The sequence below is a fragment of the Cannabis sativa genome, chromosome X (assembly GCF_029168945.1).
Source record: "Cannabis sativa cultivar Pink pepper isolate KNU-18-1 chromosome X, ASM2916894v1, whole genome shotgun sequence".
Taxonomy (NCBI): domain Eukaryota; kingdom Viridiplantae; phylum Streptophyta; class Magnoliopsida; order Rosales; family Cannabaceae; genus Cannabis; species Cannabis sativa.
The window spans coordinates 33,581,922-33,601,613 of record NC_083610.1 but is presented as its reverse complement, the minus strand read 5'-3'; the positions used below and the strand labels follow the sequence as shown (position 1 = coordinate 33,601,613).

The 19,692-nt window shown below is 43.6% G+C and overlaps 1 protein-coding gene across 1 annotated transcript; it reads left to right on the top strand.

The window, feature by feature from the left end:
* Positions 1-18,434: 18,434 nt before the first annotated feature.
* Positions 18,435-19,334, top strand: LOC133032126 (uncharacterized). The gene has a single exon (XM_061105970.1). It carries the CDS (start codon positions 18,435-18,437, stop codon positions 19,332-19,334), a length of 900 nt encoding a protein of 299 aa, XP_060961953.1.
* The last annotated feature ends 358 nt before the right edge of the window (positions 19,335-19,692 follow it).

Genomic DNA, 19,692 nt, shown 5'->3' with positions numbered 1-19,692 from the left:
AGCCTAAGGAAGAGGCTTCACCCAAGAGGTCTCATACTAGGGGGCACCTCGCCTGTGGCTCGCCACCAAGAGCAAGGTAAGCAGACAACCTTATCCATCAGCTTTAGTGGTAAGTCACACACTGTTTGGACAAGAAGAGTACCTTCCACGGGCCCTATGCAAACCACACAGAAGACCCAAGTTCCACCCGCTAACTCTTGAGAGAGGATAAGCGAAAGGATGAATGAGTTGGAGGCAAAAATGCAAGACCTACATCGAAAGATAGCTATCGCTACGAAGGGGGACTTGAATGATGATGAGGAGTTTGATGAAGAATCTCCTCTCTTAAAGGAGATTCAAATGGAACCACTTCCATCAAACTTTAAGGAACTATAGATGACACCATATGATGGTATTGCTGACCCAAAGTACCATCTCGGTGCGTTTAATGAGTTGATGAAGATGAAAAGGTGTCATGTAAGGCAAAGTATCAATGTTTCATGATCACATTAAAAGGAGCCGTAGATAAATGGTTCAAACATCTAGGACTGGGGACGATCACATCTTAGAAGCAACTTTCAGACGAATTCCTCCAATAACATTATGTTGCATGCAATATCATTATTGTTGTGGAAAGACAAATGCGAGTATTCAACCTAGAATGGCGAGTACTCGACTGGGAATGAGGAATAATCAACGAAAGCTGGAAAATAACAATAGGACAGAGAATTATAGTGGTTCAGTCAGATTATGATCTGCTTAGTCCACTGTAGCAAGGGATTCGTAGGTGCCATTTCATGATGGATCACCCCTTTATATACAAAGCAGGTGTCTGATCGGTTACACAAGGATCACATTCATTGTTAATCCACTATTTACATATTGAATTGCAATAATTAAACCCAAGCAACGTTAACATTAATAAATGAATGAAAGTTACTAAGTCCATCAACGTATGCATCTTCCGCATCTGCGAGTTGACTGTTCATGTTCCGTTGTTGAGCTCGTAGGGTTATCATTACGTTTGGAATGTCTGCATCCTTAGGTAATCGCCTCTTGTAGACATCGCATGTCAAGCTGATAGAACCTAGACATGCGAGTCTATATCGGTTTATCAAGGCTATTGGGTCGTCGGGACCAAATCGCATCATAGAGAGTTGATCTCTAGGCTTTCGCAGAAGTATAGAGAGGATACTCGCATATGTCCTGACACATGCGAGTTGGATCCATCCTTTCATCCTGCATAATGCGAGTTACAGTTTTGCGATCCGACTTTGGTCGTACTCGCAGTATCTCACTGGCTTTATCCTGGGTGAGGTTTAAACTTCGAGGAGTCTCTCATGGACATTTCAGCTTCCATTGGAAATCTGAATATACGTGTCCTCTAAATAGGAGTCTTGTCTCGAGTTTCTAGGTGAGAGAAATCTCACTATAACACATGCCCCTAGTTTCGCGATGTGACAGGTGCGGTCACAGAGGGAAACTATTACTCGAGAGACAGGTGAAAGGTTGTCACGAGGAGGTGACCTTTTGGTTGTCCCATCGAGGGTTTCGAAAAATGACGGCTGTAATTATTACTTTTTATTGCATTTATGGTGCCATGTCACGAAACTCCTCGGTTTTTGTGTAGGCGTGGCCATCGTTGGCCGTTGGATTGGGCGACCTTAGGCATTCTGGTTGCCACGTGTCGTAATCCCAATTAATAAGGGATATGGGTATTTAAACCCTTTGATACGAATCAAATCCTCCATTTTTCCCTCTTGTTCTTAACTTCCTCCTTCCCTCCTTTATAGAGACTTCAAACCCACTTTCGTATTTTGCCCAGATTTCTACCGCTCTTTCTAAAATATCCTCAATCTCAGAAGTGATCGAGAGCAATCGCAGGAACAACTTGCCAAAACTTAAGGTTAGTTTCGAGTTTCATTGTATTTTTCGTTTTCTGTTTTGAGAAAGAATGCTTTTTTTTTTTTGGGTTTTGGTATTTTGAGGTTTTTTAGGAATGCATGCTTGTAAGGGGTATGTATGAGGTTATGTTTTTTAGGTAAAAAAATGGGTAATCCCATAAAAAATGACCTCTAAATTGGAATAACCGCATACTGTATAAGAAATACTTGAATAGGCACTGTTTCATGCTTTGAATACTCGCGGGTATTCGGACGAACACTTTGAATACTCGCAGATTGACAAAACTTATTTACTTCTGATTATTGGCTAGATCTTTTAGGATTTTGTATGCTGTGAATTGAGTCGCGAGAGTATTAATCAATTTTCCAAATGGTGGGTGTGTCACAGTATTCTAATGGTCATATACGTGGTTATATGCCCCTTGAGATACTGTGATACACCCAGCCATTTGCGACATGCGTTAATATTCAAATGAGCGTACTCCTTGGCTGATAGATATTCTCAGAACGGTGGGAGTAACTCAGTAACTTCAGGGTCATGCTTGAGAACGCATGCCCCTTGAGTCACTGAGTTTCTCCCAGCCGTTTCTGGAGGTATATCGCTTGGCCCAGGATGCGTGACTTATTCGCATCTCTACTCGCATATTGATGGGGTGGTCAGCATTCGCAAGGATGCTGACCATTCTATCAAGTGCGGCTTTATAGTTTTAATGCGGGTGAGATCACTTATTTTGCTTTCACACATTCACCACGCTGAAAAGATCTTCTATCTTTCAGATGAGCGACTTGTCGGATAGTCAACTGCTCGGCTCGGGAGGCCACGCATTCGATGGTGACGAGGACCAGGAGGAAGATAGTTTTCTCCCAGCTTCGATTTCAGAAGAGGAGGTCGCACCTATAGAGCTAGGCCCGATGTCTTCTGCGGACATCGAGAGAATGGTGCAGGAACTCGCTGAACCTGGGACCATCGATATTCGAGACAGCGAGTCTACGGTGTCAGCCCGCGACTACCTTATCCATTCGAGGCATGCTCCTGACGTCGAGGTCGAGGAGATGGACGACGACTGGACGGCCCCAGCTCGCAAATCAGGCGAGGATGAAGAAGAGTCTGAAGGGAGCGGGACTGACTCGGTCGATGACGCCTAGCTGAACGAGCCTTTCTCGTGCGAGGATCTGATTTCGAGAGTTACCAAATCAGACTTCACTACCTTTACGAGGCTAAACCTGCTGCGACTTGCTTTTTTGCGACCTAAACCGACCCAAAGGGCGCACCTTCCTTTTACCAATCCTGCGATTATTCCCACAGAGGATGTGGTAATCTCAATACCCATTCTCCGATGTGGGGTATCAGTCCCTTTCCATCCCTTCATCGCGGCCATCCTTAAACGATATGATGTATCACCTTTCCAACTAACTCCCAATAGTTATCGCACTACCTTGGCTTTTTACGCGATGTATATGGAGTACGTCCATAGGGCTCCCTCGGTAGAAGAGTTCAGCTACTTCTACGATATAAAAAGCGTAGGCCTTCATAACGGTTTCTACTGCTTTATCAAATGGGTGACTTCAGAATTAATGGAGTAGAAGGAATGGTGTCGAATATGGGAGACTGGAAATCAAAGTGGTTCTACATCTTCAAAGTCCCAGGGATTAGAACTGATTTTAATCGCAGACCTAGTACGTCGCATGTTTTCTAACTTAGACATTTTCTGAATTACTTTGAGATCTTATGCTAACTCGCACTTTTTTATTTTCACAGATAGACCAGCTCGACCTGCACTCGACGCAACTTGCAGAGAGACAGCTGAAATTCTCAAGAGCCTTCCGGTACAAGATCGCGACTGGCGATTATTGTGTACGACTGCTAAGCTGCGAGAACACAGGCTGATTCCAGAGAACGCAAGTCTTCAAAGAGAGCCAATATACAAGGAACCATCTGAGAAACAACAAGAGCGGATAGACAAATGCCTCTCCAAGCAAACCTCGCGACCAGCCTCAGGTAACATATCCTACGTTATAAACTAGTGCCTTGAAATTTATTCATACTTATCTTTTATTTGTCTCCGCAGAGATGACTTTTTTGAAGTCTGCGCCCATCCTCAACCGCAAGCCAAAAAGTGGAACAGCAACGACATTGCCCGTCATTGCCCAGAAGAGGAAGAGCGATGTTATAACTACTCTTGCCGCAGATTCTTCCAAAAAGCTGGCTAAAACCACGCAAGACAAAGGAAAGAAAGTCATGATCGAGCCAACTACTCGAGCCCGCGATTTTCTGGCTATGCAGGAGAAGTTCGTGGGCGAGGAGTTCATATCCAAGGCGGAGAAGATCCCTTCTGAGGAGGTTGTTCCGCGCTCTGTGGAGTTGGCTTTGCAGTCGATGACTCTGTTCATGAAACCATTGCCGCTGGTTCTAAGGAAGCTGACTCGCTGAAGAGGTAAAATGCCCAGCTCCAGGAGAACATAAAGAGACTGAAACAAGAGGCGGCTGGTAAGGACAAAGAGCTTGAAGACCTTCGCAAGTCTAAGGAGCAGGTTGAGCTTGAGGCCAAGAACTCTCAAATGAAGATTGAGGCGATGGCTCGCGACTTAGAGGTCGAGAAGGAGAATGGGAAGAAACAGTATGATCAGGCAGTTTCTGATTATATTTACACCACTCTTTCCAAAATCCCAGACTTTGACTTCTCAATCCTTGGAGCAGAAGCCGCTGAAATGGCTGAGGCTTTTCGCGCCATGTCGCCCACACAAACTCAAGGCGGTGGAGGGAATCTTCCCGAGGAGGCTGAGGCTGCTGGTGCTGAAGAAGTCGAGAATGAAGCCATCAGCGAAGTCGCAGATGGATCTGCTCCTGCTGCTCCCAATGCTTGACTTTTCTCTTCCTATGTTTAAACTATTTTTTGAATTTGCTAGTTACTTTTTAATGCGGTACAAGGGTACTCGCACTCTGTACTTAGACATATTTGCAATTTATTTTGGACAAATTTATATCCTCGCGGGGATAAGTAATGTTTAACATTTTCGCAGTACACGGGTACTCGCATTTTTTAATATATATATTCGACGTTAATTACAGCTTGGTGTAATAAGTAGAAAAGCTTACAAGACTTGACAAAATTTGTTTATGTTTGAAAAATTAACAAACATGAGGAATTTCCTTTATATAATCAATAGTACATTATGGCATATATACCCCCCTATACTTAGGATTTTTTTTATAAAAAATGTCTAAGTATAAGTACAAGAGCGAATATAGTTTAATAATGCGAGTACTATTGATAATATAATTTTAAACTTTTGCCATTCCAAGCTCGTGGAATCGCAGTACCATCGAGTGCTGCGAGTCGGTATGTGGCGTCACCTATTATCTCCAAAGACCCCATGCGTTGGGTTCTTGGTATTTGGCATTACCCTTCTAAGGACCAAGTCTCATGCTCGCAGGACCTTTACTTTTACTTTAAAGTTAAAGTATCTTGCAGTTCGCTGCTGGTAAGCCGCATTTTTTAAGTGCGCTTGATCGCGTTTTTCTTCCAGAAGATCAAGGTAGAGCGAGAAGGGTGTTTCGCCAGTTGTGGATCGAGGAGTTGTATTATAAGACCACAGGACTTGCGGTAACTCGTCTGGCCAAGTCCCTTTGCGATCTTCTAGTCTCCCTTTAATGGTGTGTTTTATTATTTTGTTAACAGCTTCAGTCTGTCCGTTGCTTAGCAACTGCGGAGAATGCCTTTTTGATTCCTAGATCGTCGCATCTCTTTACAATCGAATTGTTTTCCATTGTCTGAAATGAGTTTGTATGGAATACCAAAGCGACAAATTATGGAGGTATAGACAAACTCGCGTAATTTTGTTGCTATGATGGTTGCGAGTGCTTTGGCTTCGGCCCATTTCGTGAAGTAATCTACTGCGACTACCGCATATTTGACTCCATCTTTCCCTTTAGGTAGCTCGCCTATTAAGTCAATCCCCCATACTGCAAAGGGCCATGGACTTATGATAGAATGGAGGTTACTCGGAGGTTGGTGGGTATATGTGGCTATTCGCTGGCACCTGTCACACTTCTTCGCAAATGCGAGAGCATCTTGTCGCAAGGTTGGCCAGTAATACCCTTGTCGCATGATTTTTAATGCAAGGGAGTTACCTCCAGTATGATTGCCACAAATCCCCCCGTGTACCTCGCGAAGTATATAACCACAATCTTCCCCGCTGATGCAATTGAGTAGAGGTTGACTAAAACTTCTGCGATACAACCTTTGGTCATATATTACATAACGGGCGACTCGTTGTCGCAGCTTTCTTGCTTCTATTTTGTCATCGGGCAAGAGACCCTTTTCCAGATATGCGACGATAGGAGTAATCCAGGTGACTTCCTGAACGGTATCTATTTCCATGATCACTTCTCGATTTATAGTTGGGTGAGCCAATACATCTACCGGAATTACATCGAGCAATTCGGCTTCTCTAGTTGAGGCCAAACGGGCCAGTGCGTCTGCGTGTGAATTTTGAGCACGCGGTACTCGAGACACAGTTACTTTTTTGAATTTCTGCATTAGTTCGCATACAATGGCTAAATATTTAACCAATCTCCTGCCTCTTGCCAGATATTCTCCATTCACCTGGCACACCACGATTTGGGAGTCGCTAAAAGCCTGAAGATACTCGACTTTCATCTCGAGAGCGAGTTTCAATCCTGCGATTAATGCTTCATACTCGGCTTCATTGTTAGATGCAGAAAATTCAAAACGTAAAGCAGCATGTACCTTAAAATTACTGGGACTGATTAATAAGATCCCACTACCAGAGCCCTCGCTATTTGAGGCTCCATCGACGTACAATGTCCACATCTCTCTATTCGCTATATCAATGTCGCTTTTTATCTTCTGTGAGTGCTACCTCGGTGCTGGGGAATTCAAGGATAAAATTTGCCAAGGCTTGCCCCTTGATCGCAGTTCTTGGTTTATACTTGATGTCGTACTGACTCAACTCCATCGCCCACTACAACAACCTCCCCGATGCTTCTAGTTTTGCCAGAACTTGCCTTAAGGGGTAGTTGGTTAAAACTTCAATACTATGAGCTTGGAAATAAGGTCGCAATTTTCTTGACGATGTTATCAAGGCAAATGCCAACTTTTCCATTTGGGGATAGCGCGTCTCGGCATCCAGTAATCGCTTACTGACATAATACATCGGGTATTGCCGTCCTTGATCCTCGCGTACTAGTACCGAACTAATCGCATATTCTGACACTGCTAAATAGATGGATAGGACTTCACCGGTCATTGGCTTTTACAAGATCGGAGGTTGCCCCAAGTGTGTTTTTAAGGTTTGAGAAGCCTATTCGCATTTTTCGGTCCAATGGAACCTTTTGTTGCCTTTTAAAATCTGAAAAAACTCCTTGCACTTATCAGAAGATCTTGATATAAAGCGGTTTAAGGCTGCGACTTTACCTGTGAGACTTTGAACTTCTTTTGGCTTGGTTGGTGATGGCATTTCCACCAATGCCCTGATCTTCGCAAGATTGGCCTCTATTCCTCGCTGATTAACCATGAACCCAAGGAATTTCCCGGAGCCAACTCCAAAGACACATTTTAGAGGGTTTAGCCGCATCTTATACCGTCGCAATATATCGAACATGGCCTATAAGTGGGCAATATGATCCTTCGCATGTTGAGATTTTACGAGCATATCGTCAACATATACCTCCATGGTTTTTCCAATGAGATCTGCGAACATCATGTTCACTAGCCTCTGATAAGTCGCACCTGCGTTTATTAAACCAAAAGGCATCACTTTGTAACAGTATAGTCCTCGATAAGTAATGAACGAGGTGTGTTCCTGGTCTGGTTCATACATCGGGATTTGATTATATCTCGAGTATGCGTCCATGAAACTCAAGAGTTCGTGACCTGCAGTGGCATCAACAAGCTGGTCAATGCTAGGAAGGGGAAAGCTGTCTTTGGGACAGGCTTTGTTTAGGTCTGTAAAGTCAACACATGTGCGCCATGAGCCATTAGGCTTAGGCGCGAGTACAGGGTTCGCTAACCAGTTGGGGTAAAACGACTCCCGTATAAAGCCGCATGCAAGGAGGCGGTCGACTTCTTCTTTTAGCGCTTGGTACCTCGTGGGGTCCATTTTGCGGTGCTTTTTTCGGACACCTCGCACCTCGGGGTCAATGTTCAAGCGATGACACATGACTTGCGGAGATATCCCGACCATATCTGAGTGTTTCCAAGCAAAAACATCAAGATTTTGCTTTAAAAAGGTCGTTAATTGTTCTCGCAGCTGACAATTTAGAACCAATTTTCAAAACTTTATTATTATCTACAGGATCTATAGGTACCTTAATAGTGTCTTCCGCGGCTTGGGCTGCGGCGGTGTGATCAAGGATTCTTGGATCCAAGTCTGGTTCATCTATGTGCGACACCTCCTCGATTCTGAGGATCTCCTGGAGAGGAGGTGGTGCCTCCAACAGGTAGATAACATTTACCATCTTTTTCTCTGCGAGTTTAACTGCTGTGTTGTAGCATTCCCGCGAATCTGCTTGGACTCCCTGCATAAAACCTACTCCTGCGGGAGTAGGGAACTTCATTGTCAGATGATAGATCGAAGTTATGATCTTCATCTCCTTTAGGATCGGTTGACCAATCACGGCGTTATATGCAGAGTACTGGTCGATTACTGCGAAGTCAGCCATTGACTTGGCTGTCACCGGGGCGGTTCCCAAAGTGATTGGGAGTTTGATCATTCCTTTTATTGTTATGATGTCGCCTGTAAAACCATAGATGCTCGACGTCACAGGTCGCAGGTCCTTCTCCTGCAACCCCATTTGTTTGAATGCTTGGAAGTTCAACAGATTCACTGAACTCCCATTGTCGACGAGTATGCGATGGACATTATCCCCGCCAATATTGGCGATTATGACTAGTGCATCGGAATGCGGGTGATGGACCCACCTCGCATCACTCTCCATAAAGGTAATGTCGTCGCATTCCTTCTTAAATAGTTTCTCGGGCCATTCACTAAGATTGTTGACATTGGTGAACGGCTTTTCTTTAGCTTCTCTGGCATACCGCTCTTGTGACTTGCGAGAGTCTCCTGCGATATGGGGTCCTCCAATGATGGTTAGGATGTTGCGAGGCGCTCTGGAACCACTCGCATTTTGGTTTTCTCCTTTGTCATCCGCTCGCTTGGGGATGACTTTCCTCGCCCTTCTTATACTTGTCGAACTTTCCTCTCCGAATCAGCTCCTCGATTTCATCCTGCAAGACCCAACATTCTAAGGTAGTATGACCAATGTCTTTGTGGTACTTACAGAATTTTTTGGGGTCTTTTCTGTCGCGATTTTCCCTGATGGGGGGCGGCTTCTTGAAGACTCCGTTTCTTTCTTCGATTGCGTAGATATGGTCTCGGGGGACTGTGAGTTCAGTATAGTTGACGAAATGAGGTCCACCTTTCCTTTTCGGCGAGGATTCCTTCTTTGGAGGAGACTTGGCCAACTTCGAACTTCGCTGTCTCCGCGGGCTACGTCTCCTTGGGCTTCGACCCCTGGAGTTCTTCCCTCGGGGACTGCGAGATCGTGAACGCAGTATTGGTGATTGGCGTTTGTCTTTTCCCTTCTCTAACTCTGCCAGAGAATTCTCGATTCTCTTGTGGGGTTCGGCCATGGCGAAGAATTCGACTAAGGATTCGGGCCTTCGAGCTTGTAACTCCTTCCAAAAGTCGGTCCTCAGCAAGATACCTGTTATCAGCATGTAAACAAGCGAAGACTCGGGAGCCTTCTCGACTTTTGTTACTTCTACATTAAACCGTTTAAAATAGTCTTGTAAAGACTCACCAGGTTCTTGTTTGATGTTGACCAAAGTCGTATAAGGTGGCCTATAGGTCATTGTGGCCTGGAAATGTGTGAGGAATAAGTCGACAAAGGTTTCCCATGTCGATATCGACGCCTCAGGCAATTGGGTAAACCAATCGTGGGCGTTCTCCTCGAGTGTTGCCGCAAGAATGCGGCATTTTGCAAGCTGTGGTACCTGATCCACTTCCATTATAGTATTGAATTTTTCAAGATAATCTATTGGGTTAGAAGTACCTTTATACTTGAGGGATTCGGATAGACGAAACCCCTTTGGAAGTTGAGCTTGTCGCACTTCTGTAGTGAAGGGCGAGGTACCATGCAACTTGTATATGGGCTTCCGTTGCTGCTCGAGCATTTTCAAAGCCTGCAGAAGCATGCTCTGGTCGATCCCTCCAGTCGCAGGAGTCGGGGCTGCTACGACTGCGGGAGTTGCAACTACTGCGGCGAGATTTGTTGGGACATTGATCCCAGTGGTCGCGATTGGCGCGGTAGGCGAGTTATTGTAAGTGTTGACACCTTGATCGTCCGCATGGGGATCACGGGGTGTCTCCATATTATGGGGGGCGCGAGAACGTGCCCTAAAAACTGCGTTGAGCTGATCACGCAGATCACCCTGATGTACCTGGTAATGTCCTCCCTGTTGCGTCTGTACAGAGCCAGACCTTGTATATTTACTTGATGTACGACCGTGCGATGATGAAGAGGCTGATTCTGCATCGTTGTCTCTTGATGGTCGACTGCGAGGATTGCGTCGTTCAGGGTCTTCATCAACCTGTGTGCTTTGGTTTGGATACCTTGCAGATTGATCCCTCGACGTTGGATGGTTCAGGTCCAAACCTTCAGGGTTGGTTCTCCGTTCCCTGCGTACACGATTAGTATGACGTCTAGAATTTGTTACCTGAGGGTTATCCGTGCGAGTAGCGGGAACTCGAGGGGGGCGTCGGGCCCGGTTTTGTCCATCTACTTCGGCTTGTAGCACGCGCAGTTGATCCTGAATCGCAGTATATTGATCAGTGGTGAGTTGGATGATTCCCTCGGATACCACTGCCGGAGAGACAGGGGGAAAATGCATGGTTGCTGGTGGTGTAGATGTGTCCCCAACTTGAGGGTCAGTCGTTTCTGGGAACAGGTTGAGAGGTCTGATATTACTTCTCCCTACTCCGCCGTTAATGACGTCCACATGTGGCATTCCAGTTCCAGATAACGGTACGTTCATCGTCCCAATGTTGATGGACCCGTTGTTAGCTCCTCCGTTTGTGTGATTTTCAGCCATGATGGTATTTTTTCTTTGAAATGAATAAAATCTTAGTTGTTCCCACAGACGGCGCCAAATGTTGTCGAGTGAATTTCGCAACACCAAATTTTATGATATTATTAGTAACAAGAAGAAATTTACGTGGAAAGACAAATGCGAGTATTCAACTTAGAATGGCGAGTACTCGACTGGGAATGAGGAATAATCAACGAAAGCTAGAAAATAACAATAAGACAGAGAATTATAGTGGTTCAGTCAGATTATGATCTGCTTAGTCCACTGTAGCAAGGGATTCGTAGGTGCCATTTCATGGTGGATCACCCCTTTATATACAAAGCAGGTGTCCGATCGGTTACACAAGGATCACATTCATTGTTAATCCATTATTTACATATTGAATTTCAATAATTAAACCCAAGCAATGTTAACATTAATAAATGAATGACAGTTACTAAGTCCATCAATGTATGCGTCTTCCGTATCTGCGAGTTGACTGTTCATGTTCCGTTGTTGAGCTCGCAGGGTTATCATTACGTTTGGAATGTCTATATCCTTAGGTAATCGCCTCTTGTAGACATCGCATGTCAAGCTGATAGAACCTAGAAATGCGAGTCTATATCGGTTTATCAAGGCTATTGGGTCGTCGGGACCAAATCGCATCATAGAGAGTTGATCTCTATGCTTTCGCAGAAGTATAGAGAGGATACTCGCATATGTCCTGACACATGCGAGTTGGATCCATCCTTTCATTCTGCATAATCCGAGTTACAGTTATGTGATCTGACTTTGGTCGTACTCGCAGTATCTCACTGGCTTTATCCTGGGCGAGGTTTAAACTTCGAGGAGTCTCTCATGGACATTTCAGCTTCCATTGGAAATCTGAATATACGTGTCCTCTAAATAGGAGTCTTGTCTCGAGTTTCTAGGTGAGAGAAATCTCACTATAACAATTATGCCTATCACAAGTGTCACCATTGTGAAGCAAGCGGAACAAGAAAGTTTGCGAAGCTACATCCAGCACTTCAATACCAAAGTTACCAAAGTAGGGAAGGTATCAAAAGATAAACTCACGTTCGCCATAGTTGGTGGGGTACGCCCTAGGAGTAGATTGTGGGAGAATACGCTGAAAGAGAGTTGGATGGCTTAGACGACTTTTACAAAAGAGCGGAGAAATACATTCGTGTGGAGGAAGGAAATAGAGTTTTAAGAGAAGACACTAGTGAGCATTCTTTAGGAAGCTCGTCGGATCCTTACAAGGTCTATTAGATGATACTCCAAATGCTCATAAGCTAACACATTCAAGTGAATCCTCCAACCTACGACCTGTAAAAATCAAACATCTAAGATTCTCATCAAAATGAAGTATCACCATACAAGAGAGCGTTCCTAGAAATGATAAGTTCACCTTTGGTACATTAAACTAAATTAAGAAGGCACTTAGGTTGGTCTCCAAACATAACATATGTACTCGAACAATCGCATATTTGCCTCATCAATGAGATGTTAAGTTTTCACTATGGCATTCATTGCTCTCCACACGTCTCATTACACTTGTCACTTGAAATTGTCAAAGTAAAAAAAACTCTTAAGACTACAAGGATCAACCACCCCTAACAGTCCAAGAAAAAAGTAAAAGCCAAAAGATAGTTCCACAAGAAAGAGCACTCACAATAATCAGGGGGATGCTCCTCAAAATTAGTCCTAAAATGTGCGCAGGGAAACAAACAAAAATAAAGAAAAAGGTCGAATCGGTTCACAGAACCATCATCTCCCTTAATGTGACAGTTAGTAGTCCCGTGATCCGTAAGGGGAAACACCGGGTAAGCTGTGCAATCTCACACCGCCTGGGGAAAGTTAAGTGGGATGATTTTGAGACTGTGTAGGTATGGGACTACACAGTTGAAGAGAGCTTAAATGGATTGATTGGTACTACCTATATCAACAAGGTGCATCTTATTTTTCGGTAGCCTCACGAAAGAACTTCAGAGTTAAGCGTGCTTGACCTGGGGCAATTTCAGGATGGGTGACCTCCTGGGAAGTTTTCCCAGGAAGCGTGCGAGTGAGGACAAAGCACGCTGGAAACACTCGTGTTGGTCTGTAGGGTCAGTCGTCATTCCAGGAAGTAGCCAAAGTGGTGTACTCGTGTATAAGAGCCAATTATTCCGTGGGTGTAAGGGCCCAATGGAGGCTTGAAGCGGGGACGTTACAAATGGTATCAGAGCCTTGACCCAGCCAGAAGTGTGGTCGACGAGGACGTCGGACCCCGTAAGGGGGGGTGATTGTGACAGTCAGTAGTCCCGTGATCCGTAAGGGGAAACATCGGGTAAGCTGTGCAATCTCACACCGCCTGGGGAAGGTCAAGTGGGATGATTCTGAGACTGTGTAGGTATGGGACTACACAGTTGAAGAGAGCTTAAATGGATTGATTGGTACTACCTATATCAACAAGGTGCATCTTGTTTTTCGGTAGCCTATCACGAAAGAACTTCAGAGTTAAGCGTGCTTGACCTGGGGAAATTTCAGGATGGGTGACCTCCTGGGAAGTTTTCCCAGGAAGCGTGCGAGTGAGGACAAAGCACGCTGAAAACACTCGTGTTGGTTTGTAGGGTCAGTCGTCATTCCAGGAAGCAGCCAAAGTGGCGTACTCGTGTATAAGAGCCAATTATTCCGTGGGTGTAAGGGCCCAATGGAGGCTTGAAGCGGGGACGTTACACTTAAAATATCAAAAGTAAAAGGTTTAATCGATTCATAGAACCATCATCTCCCTTAAAATATTAAAACTAAAAAGGAATCGAATACGAATTTCGGAGGGATGCCTCTCTAAAAGAAGTATTGATTCTAACATTCAAAGTGTGTTCTAAGTGCCACAAATACAACGTAAGGGGCTGAGCCCAGCCTAAAAGGCTACAAGCTCCCCCAATAAAATTTTAAATCTAGAAAAAGGTCAAGCGTAGCCTAAGGGGCCACAAGCTCCCTTACATCCAATGAGTAATCGATATGAGGAAGAGAATGCTCTCAGAGCTAATACTCACTCAACGAAGAGGTTGTTGGGTTTTGTGCCCTAAATAAAACCCATTTCAATATAATCAGATTTACTTATTAATAAAGATCAGAAATAACATTTTATGTTGCATGATTCACATGATTTATTTCATGATTATATATATAATGTATAAATTCTATTTAAGTCCAGAACATATGAATTTGTTAATGATTATAGTGTTGTCAGCACAGTGGAATATAATCTTAATTATATGTTCCAAAGTTTATTCCCTGATTTGTCAGTTCACTGGATTTAGATGACATGATAATCAACGATAGGTATTCTTACACCTTGGATAAGTGTTATGTCCTTTCCAGGACATTGGCAAAGTTTACTAGTATCAGATGTATGGAGTATACATCGGAAGGGACCGATATTGAACTTTGATTAGATATATTAAAATTTACCGTAATATCTATTCAATTCAATATCACCTGTTGATCCTAGATCAAATGATCTTAATCCTGATATGATTAGGTTCGATCTCAAGAGTATTATACATGTTCTTTGATTTGTTAGTTAAGCCTACTTTTGGGTCAGGGTGATACGTACATTTTGGGAACATAATAGTATAATTGAGTGGGAGCGCTAACATAAATATGGAATCTATAACTTCTATAGGAATTTAGAAGTGAAACGATGATATCCTCCGAGCTTGGCTAAACAGAGATAAATGGTGGAGATCTCATTTCACTTCACTGAAATATCATTTATACGGAGCTAAGTGTTTTAAGGATAAAATACATTGAAGGTGTAGCGGTAATTTAGTGCCTATTCAATGTAGATCATCTATTAGAGGGTCATTGATAAAATTAGGATTATAACAATGGATAACTAATAGCGTATCTATATCGTGGAACATATAGAGCGTTCTATATGACTGAGAGTGCAATTCCAAGTTCTAAGCGTGGATTCAATAAGGAATTAATAAGTTAGGGAATTTACTTGGTAAATTCGGTTCGACTTATTGGAAGCTCGGTTTATATAGGCCCATGGTCCCCATACTAGTTGAGACCATACTGCTTGTAAGACTCAGTTAATTGATTTTGATTAATCAATTATAATTCTAAAGTTAGATTATGTCTACTTTATGAATTTTCACTAAGCAAGGGCGAAATTGTAAAGAAAAGAGATTCTAGGTTTATTTATTAATTAAGAGACTTTATATGTCTAAATTATAAAATATATTAAATGACAATATTATTTAATAATTAATTTTTAGTTATTAAATAATTAGAATTGACATTTAAATGGTTAAATTGGAAAATTGGCATTTTTGAGAAGATGAGATTGAAAAATAACAAAATGGGAAAGTTGCAAAGTGAGGCCCAATTTCATTATATGGCCGGCCACTATGCAAGCCTTTTACCATTTATTTTTTCATTATTTTAATGCCATACAATTCTAACCTAAACCTAGATGGAATTCTATAAATAGAAAGTGTTGGCTTCATGAAACTATGACTTGCACATTGTTTCTTTCAGAGAAAAGCCATTGCCGCCGCTCTCTCTCTTTTCTTCTCTTCAAATTTCGAAATCCTTGAGTGAATGAGTAGTGCCCACACACATCAAGTGGTATCTCAATCATAGTGTGTAAGACTGTGAAGAATCCAAACAACAAGAAGGAGAATCGGCATCAAAGGAAGGAGAGAAAAAGATCCAGATTCAGATCTTGATAATGCTCTGCTACAGAAAGGAATCAAGGGCTAGAGATCTGAATGGAAGGAGTCATTATATTCCGTTGCACCCAATGTAAGGTTTACTAAACTTTATATGTGTTTATTTCATTGTTTTAGAATTCATATTAGGATGTTAATGAAATATACTTGGTAGTAAATCTAGATCCTGGTAAAATATTTCCAACAACTGGTATGAGAGCCATGGTAATGATTTACTTTCATGAAATATGAATTAAAACGATGATATATGTTGATTTGGATGGTTTCATGTTGATTTTTGTGTTATATGATGATTGATTGATGCTTGTGAAATTTTATGAAAAATAATTGAATTTCGTTTCTAGAATTATTTTTATTGGATAGTTTGGAAAAAATTAAGCAATTCACTTTTTTACAGAACTCAATTTTGATTTTATTTGAATTAGTTATGATTTTTTGAAGTTTTGAAAAAATCGGGGGTGGTGACTGTTGGAAATATTTTACCAGGATCTAGATTTACTACCAAGTATGTTTCATTAACATCCTAATATGAATTCTAAAAATAATGAAATAAACACATAAGAGTTTAAGAAAACCTTAAATTGGGTGCAGCGGAATATAATGACCCCTTCCATTCAGATCTCTAGCCCTTGATTCCTTTCTGTAGCAGAGCATTATCAAGATCTGAATCTGGATCTCTTTCTCTCCTTCTTTGGTGCTGATTTTCCACAGTCTTACATACTATGATTGAGGTACCACTTGATGTGTGTGGGCACTACTCTATCACTCAAGGAAATTTTGAAATTTTGAAGAGAAGAAAAGAGAGAGAGGAAAGTGGTGGCTGAGGAATTCTCTCTGAAAAGAATGAGATGCAATTGTGTGTTGTTTCCTGAAGCCATTACTTTCTATTTATAGAATGCCCTCTAGGTTTAGGTTAGAGTTGTATGACATTAAAATAATGGAAAAATAAAATGGTAAAAGCCTATGTATAGTGGGCGGCCAAATAAAGAAATTGGGCCTCACTTTGCAACTTTCCCATTTTGTTATTTCTCATTCCCATTTTCTCAAAAATGCCAATTTTCTAATTTAACCTTTTAAATGACTATTCTAATTATTTAATAACTTAAGAATAATTATTAAATAATATTGCTATTTAATATATTTATTAATTTAGACATATAAAGTGTTTACCCAAATTTTGACGACGATGACGTGTCAAGAATAGCACCGCGTGGCACAAAAAGACCGGGACTAAATTAATGAAGAAGGTGTAAAGTCATGACTGTTGAGATGCCCCCTTAACTTGGGTAATTGTTCTTCTCCCCCCAAAAGAAAACTTGGGTTTTTGGGGAGCCCCCCCCCAACTTGGGTTTTAGGGGGGGACCCCCCCCCCCCCCAACTTGGGTTGAAGGGAGGGACCCCCCCCCCCCAACTAGGGTTTAAGGGGGGGACCCCCCCCCCCCCCCCCAACTTGGGTTTAAGGGGGAACTCCCCCAACTTGGATTTAAGGGGGGGAACCCCCCCGCAACTGTCCCCCCTCTCTCAAGTTGGATCATGAGGGAGTCACCTAACTATGATGGTGGTCACCCCCCCTCAGCGAGAGTCTCGAGGGTGTTACCCCCAAGTATGGGCTTAATCCTCAAAGGTGGTTGACGACCATGTCACACCCATAAGGGACCCTTGTCATCAGTGACTCCTTCAAATGTTCAAATCCCGCGAAAGGCTCAAAGACAGTTGTCAACCCACGAAAATAGCGGGATATTATCCTAAATATCAGACTCCAACCGCCTCCGAAAATCAAGGAGACGGTTGAGATAACTTCGCGTTGGTCGCGTCTTCTGAAGCGAGAAGCACCGACCCCCTCCCCTATATAAGGGGTCACCCATGACCTAGGAAGGGGATCCACAATTGGAAACACTTAGAGAAATAAACACTTCTCATTCTTTGCAATCAAGAGCCTGTTCTTGACTTTTGCAACTCAGATCAATAAAACTCAAGGGGAGTAGGCTATTACCGACATCTGGGGCCGAACCTCTTTAAATTCCGGTGTCTTTTATTTACATTTATTGAGAATTCTGGTGTTATTAACTGCATTTATTATTGTGATTTTGGTTTAAATCTCATTTATTACGACTCCGCTTCGGTTGGTTAAAAATCCAGTCAACATTTTGGTGCTTTCGTTGAGACTTAGGCCAAAATCTTCAAGTTTTTCGCCGGAAAAAATGGTGTTAACCCGAAGATCTCAAGTGCGACCTGACGAAGAGATGGAAAGTGCCCACCAAGTTCCATCAGCGAGTAACCTCGCCGAAAATAATGGAGAACAAACCCCACGTCCGGGGAACGACGGCACTACCACCACCGTTCAAACCGCTGGCCATGGAGCAACTGGTCAAACTATAGTCACTGGACAGACAACTACTGGGCGTACCACCAATGCCACTGCCGCAGGAGGCGGCGCTAGTGATGGCGCCACCGGAAGAGGTAATACTAGAAATTTTGTCCCACCTACTGACGGTGCGGGCCAAGCTCAGACTGGCCGCGGCCCTGGCATCTTTACGCCGCGGAATGAACCCCATGTTGACATCGAGGGAATTGACCCCGAGATGGATCAACTGCGAGACGCGATAGGCCAGATGCAAGGCCAGTTTCAAACTGTGCACCAAGAGCAAAATCAAGCTCGAGAGGCCCTGACTGAAAGTCTTGCTAATCAAAGGAGAGAATTCTAATCTTGGCTGGAAGATCATGCTCGTGAGATGAGGAGGCGCCAAGACGACCAAGATCGTCGCACCCAAGAGGTTGCCGACTTAATACGAAGCTACTTCAACCAAAACACTCAAGGGATGGGTACTGATGCCAACAATCAACAGATACCTCAAACCTACCCTCGGGAGGTCCCTACCCCAAGGAACCAGAGGGAGAGGGTGGTCTATGGACCTGAAGAGCGCCCAAGGAACCAAGAAAATACTAGGAGTCACCCCTCCAATAGGGTTCCCCGCAATAATAATCGACCACCCCCGGCTGATGAGCAAGTCCTACCCGGTCATCATATGGGACGCGATGACCCCCACAATGTCCGTCTAAGGCGGAGTGGTGGATCTAGAAACAATAATAGTGATCGTGGCAGAAATAGTGGGAGGACACCCCAACGTAGGGAGTGGCAACCCTGCGATCAACGTGGCCAACCACGAGATGGCAATGATCGCCCAAGAAATAGTAGGTCCAGAGGGAGAAGAGAAGACCCTGAGGTCAACAGTGACTACCATCCAAACTACCCTGACGGTTATGGTGATGATGAAGCTGAAAGTTGGGCTAACAACCAACCAAATCCTGAGCTGGGGGGTTATCAAGCCAGAGGGCCGTATGCCCCTAATAGGCAACATCAACCTGAAGATCCACCCCAAAGGGGTAGGAATGACCAAGTACTACCCCCAGCTGATGGAAGGGCTGATAGTCAGAACGCTGGAGGAAGGCCAAGAACAGGGTCCGTTTTTGAACGGGTAGGCCCCAGAGGGGGTAGAGACCTGCGGGACGCCCTCAACAGAAATAGAGACAATCGTGGTTCCAACATAGTGAACCCACCTGAGCCAGACCAAAGGGACCAAGCGAATGTTGGTGCCAATATTGCTAAAACAGCCACATATCCGGTGATCTAGGCTCGGTTGGACGAGTTAACCCGATTGGTCAAGGACCTTACCGCACCAAAACCCACTGACTTGGATCTAGAAAGGAGGAGAGGGTCTGCCTTCTCCCAAATGATTAATGACCACCCTATTCCAGCAAAGTTCAAGATGCCCACTTGCAAGTACACGGGTAGTGAAGACCCACTAACTCATGTGGAGAACTTCAAAATCCAAATGGACCTTCAAGGAATCAAAGATGACCTTAGGTGTCGAATTTTCCCTGCTACCCTCACTGACACGGCGCAACAATGGTTTACTAAACTACCCCCAGGAAGAATCACTTCTTGGGATGAGTTTGAAGGGTTATTCTACACCCAATTCTCTTCAGCCC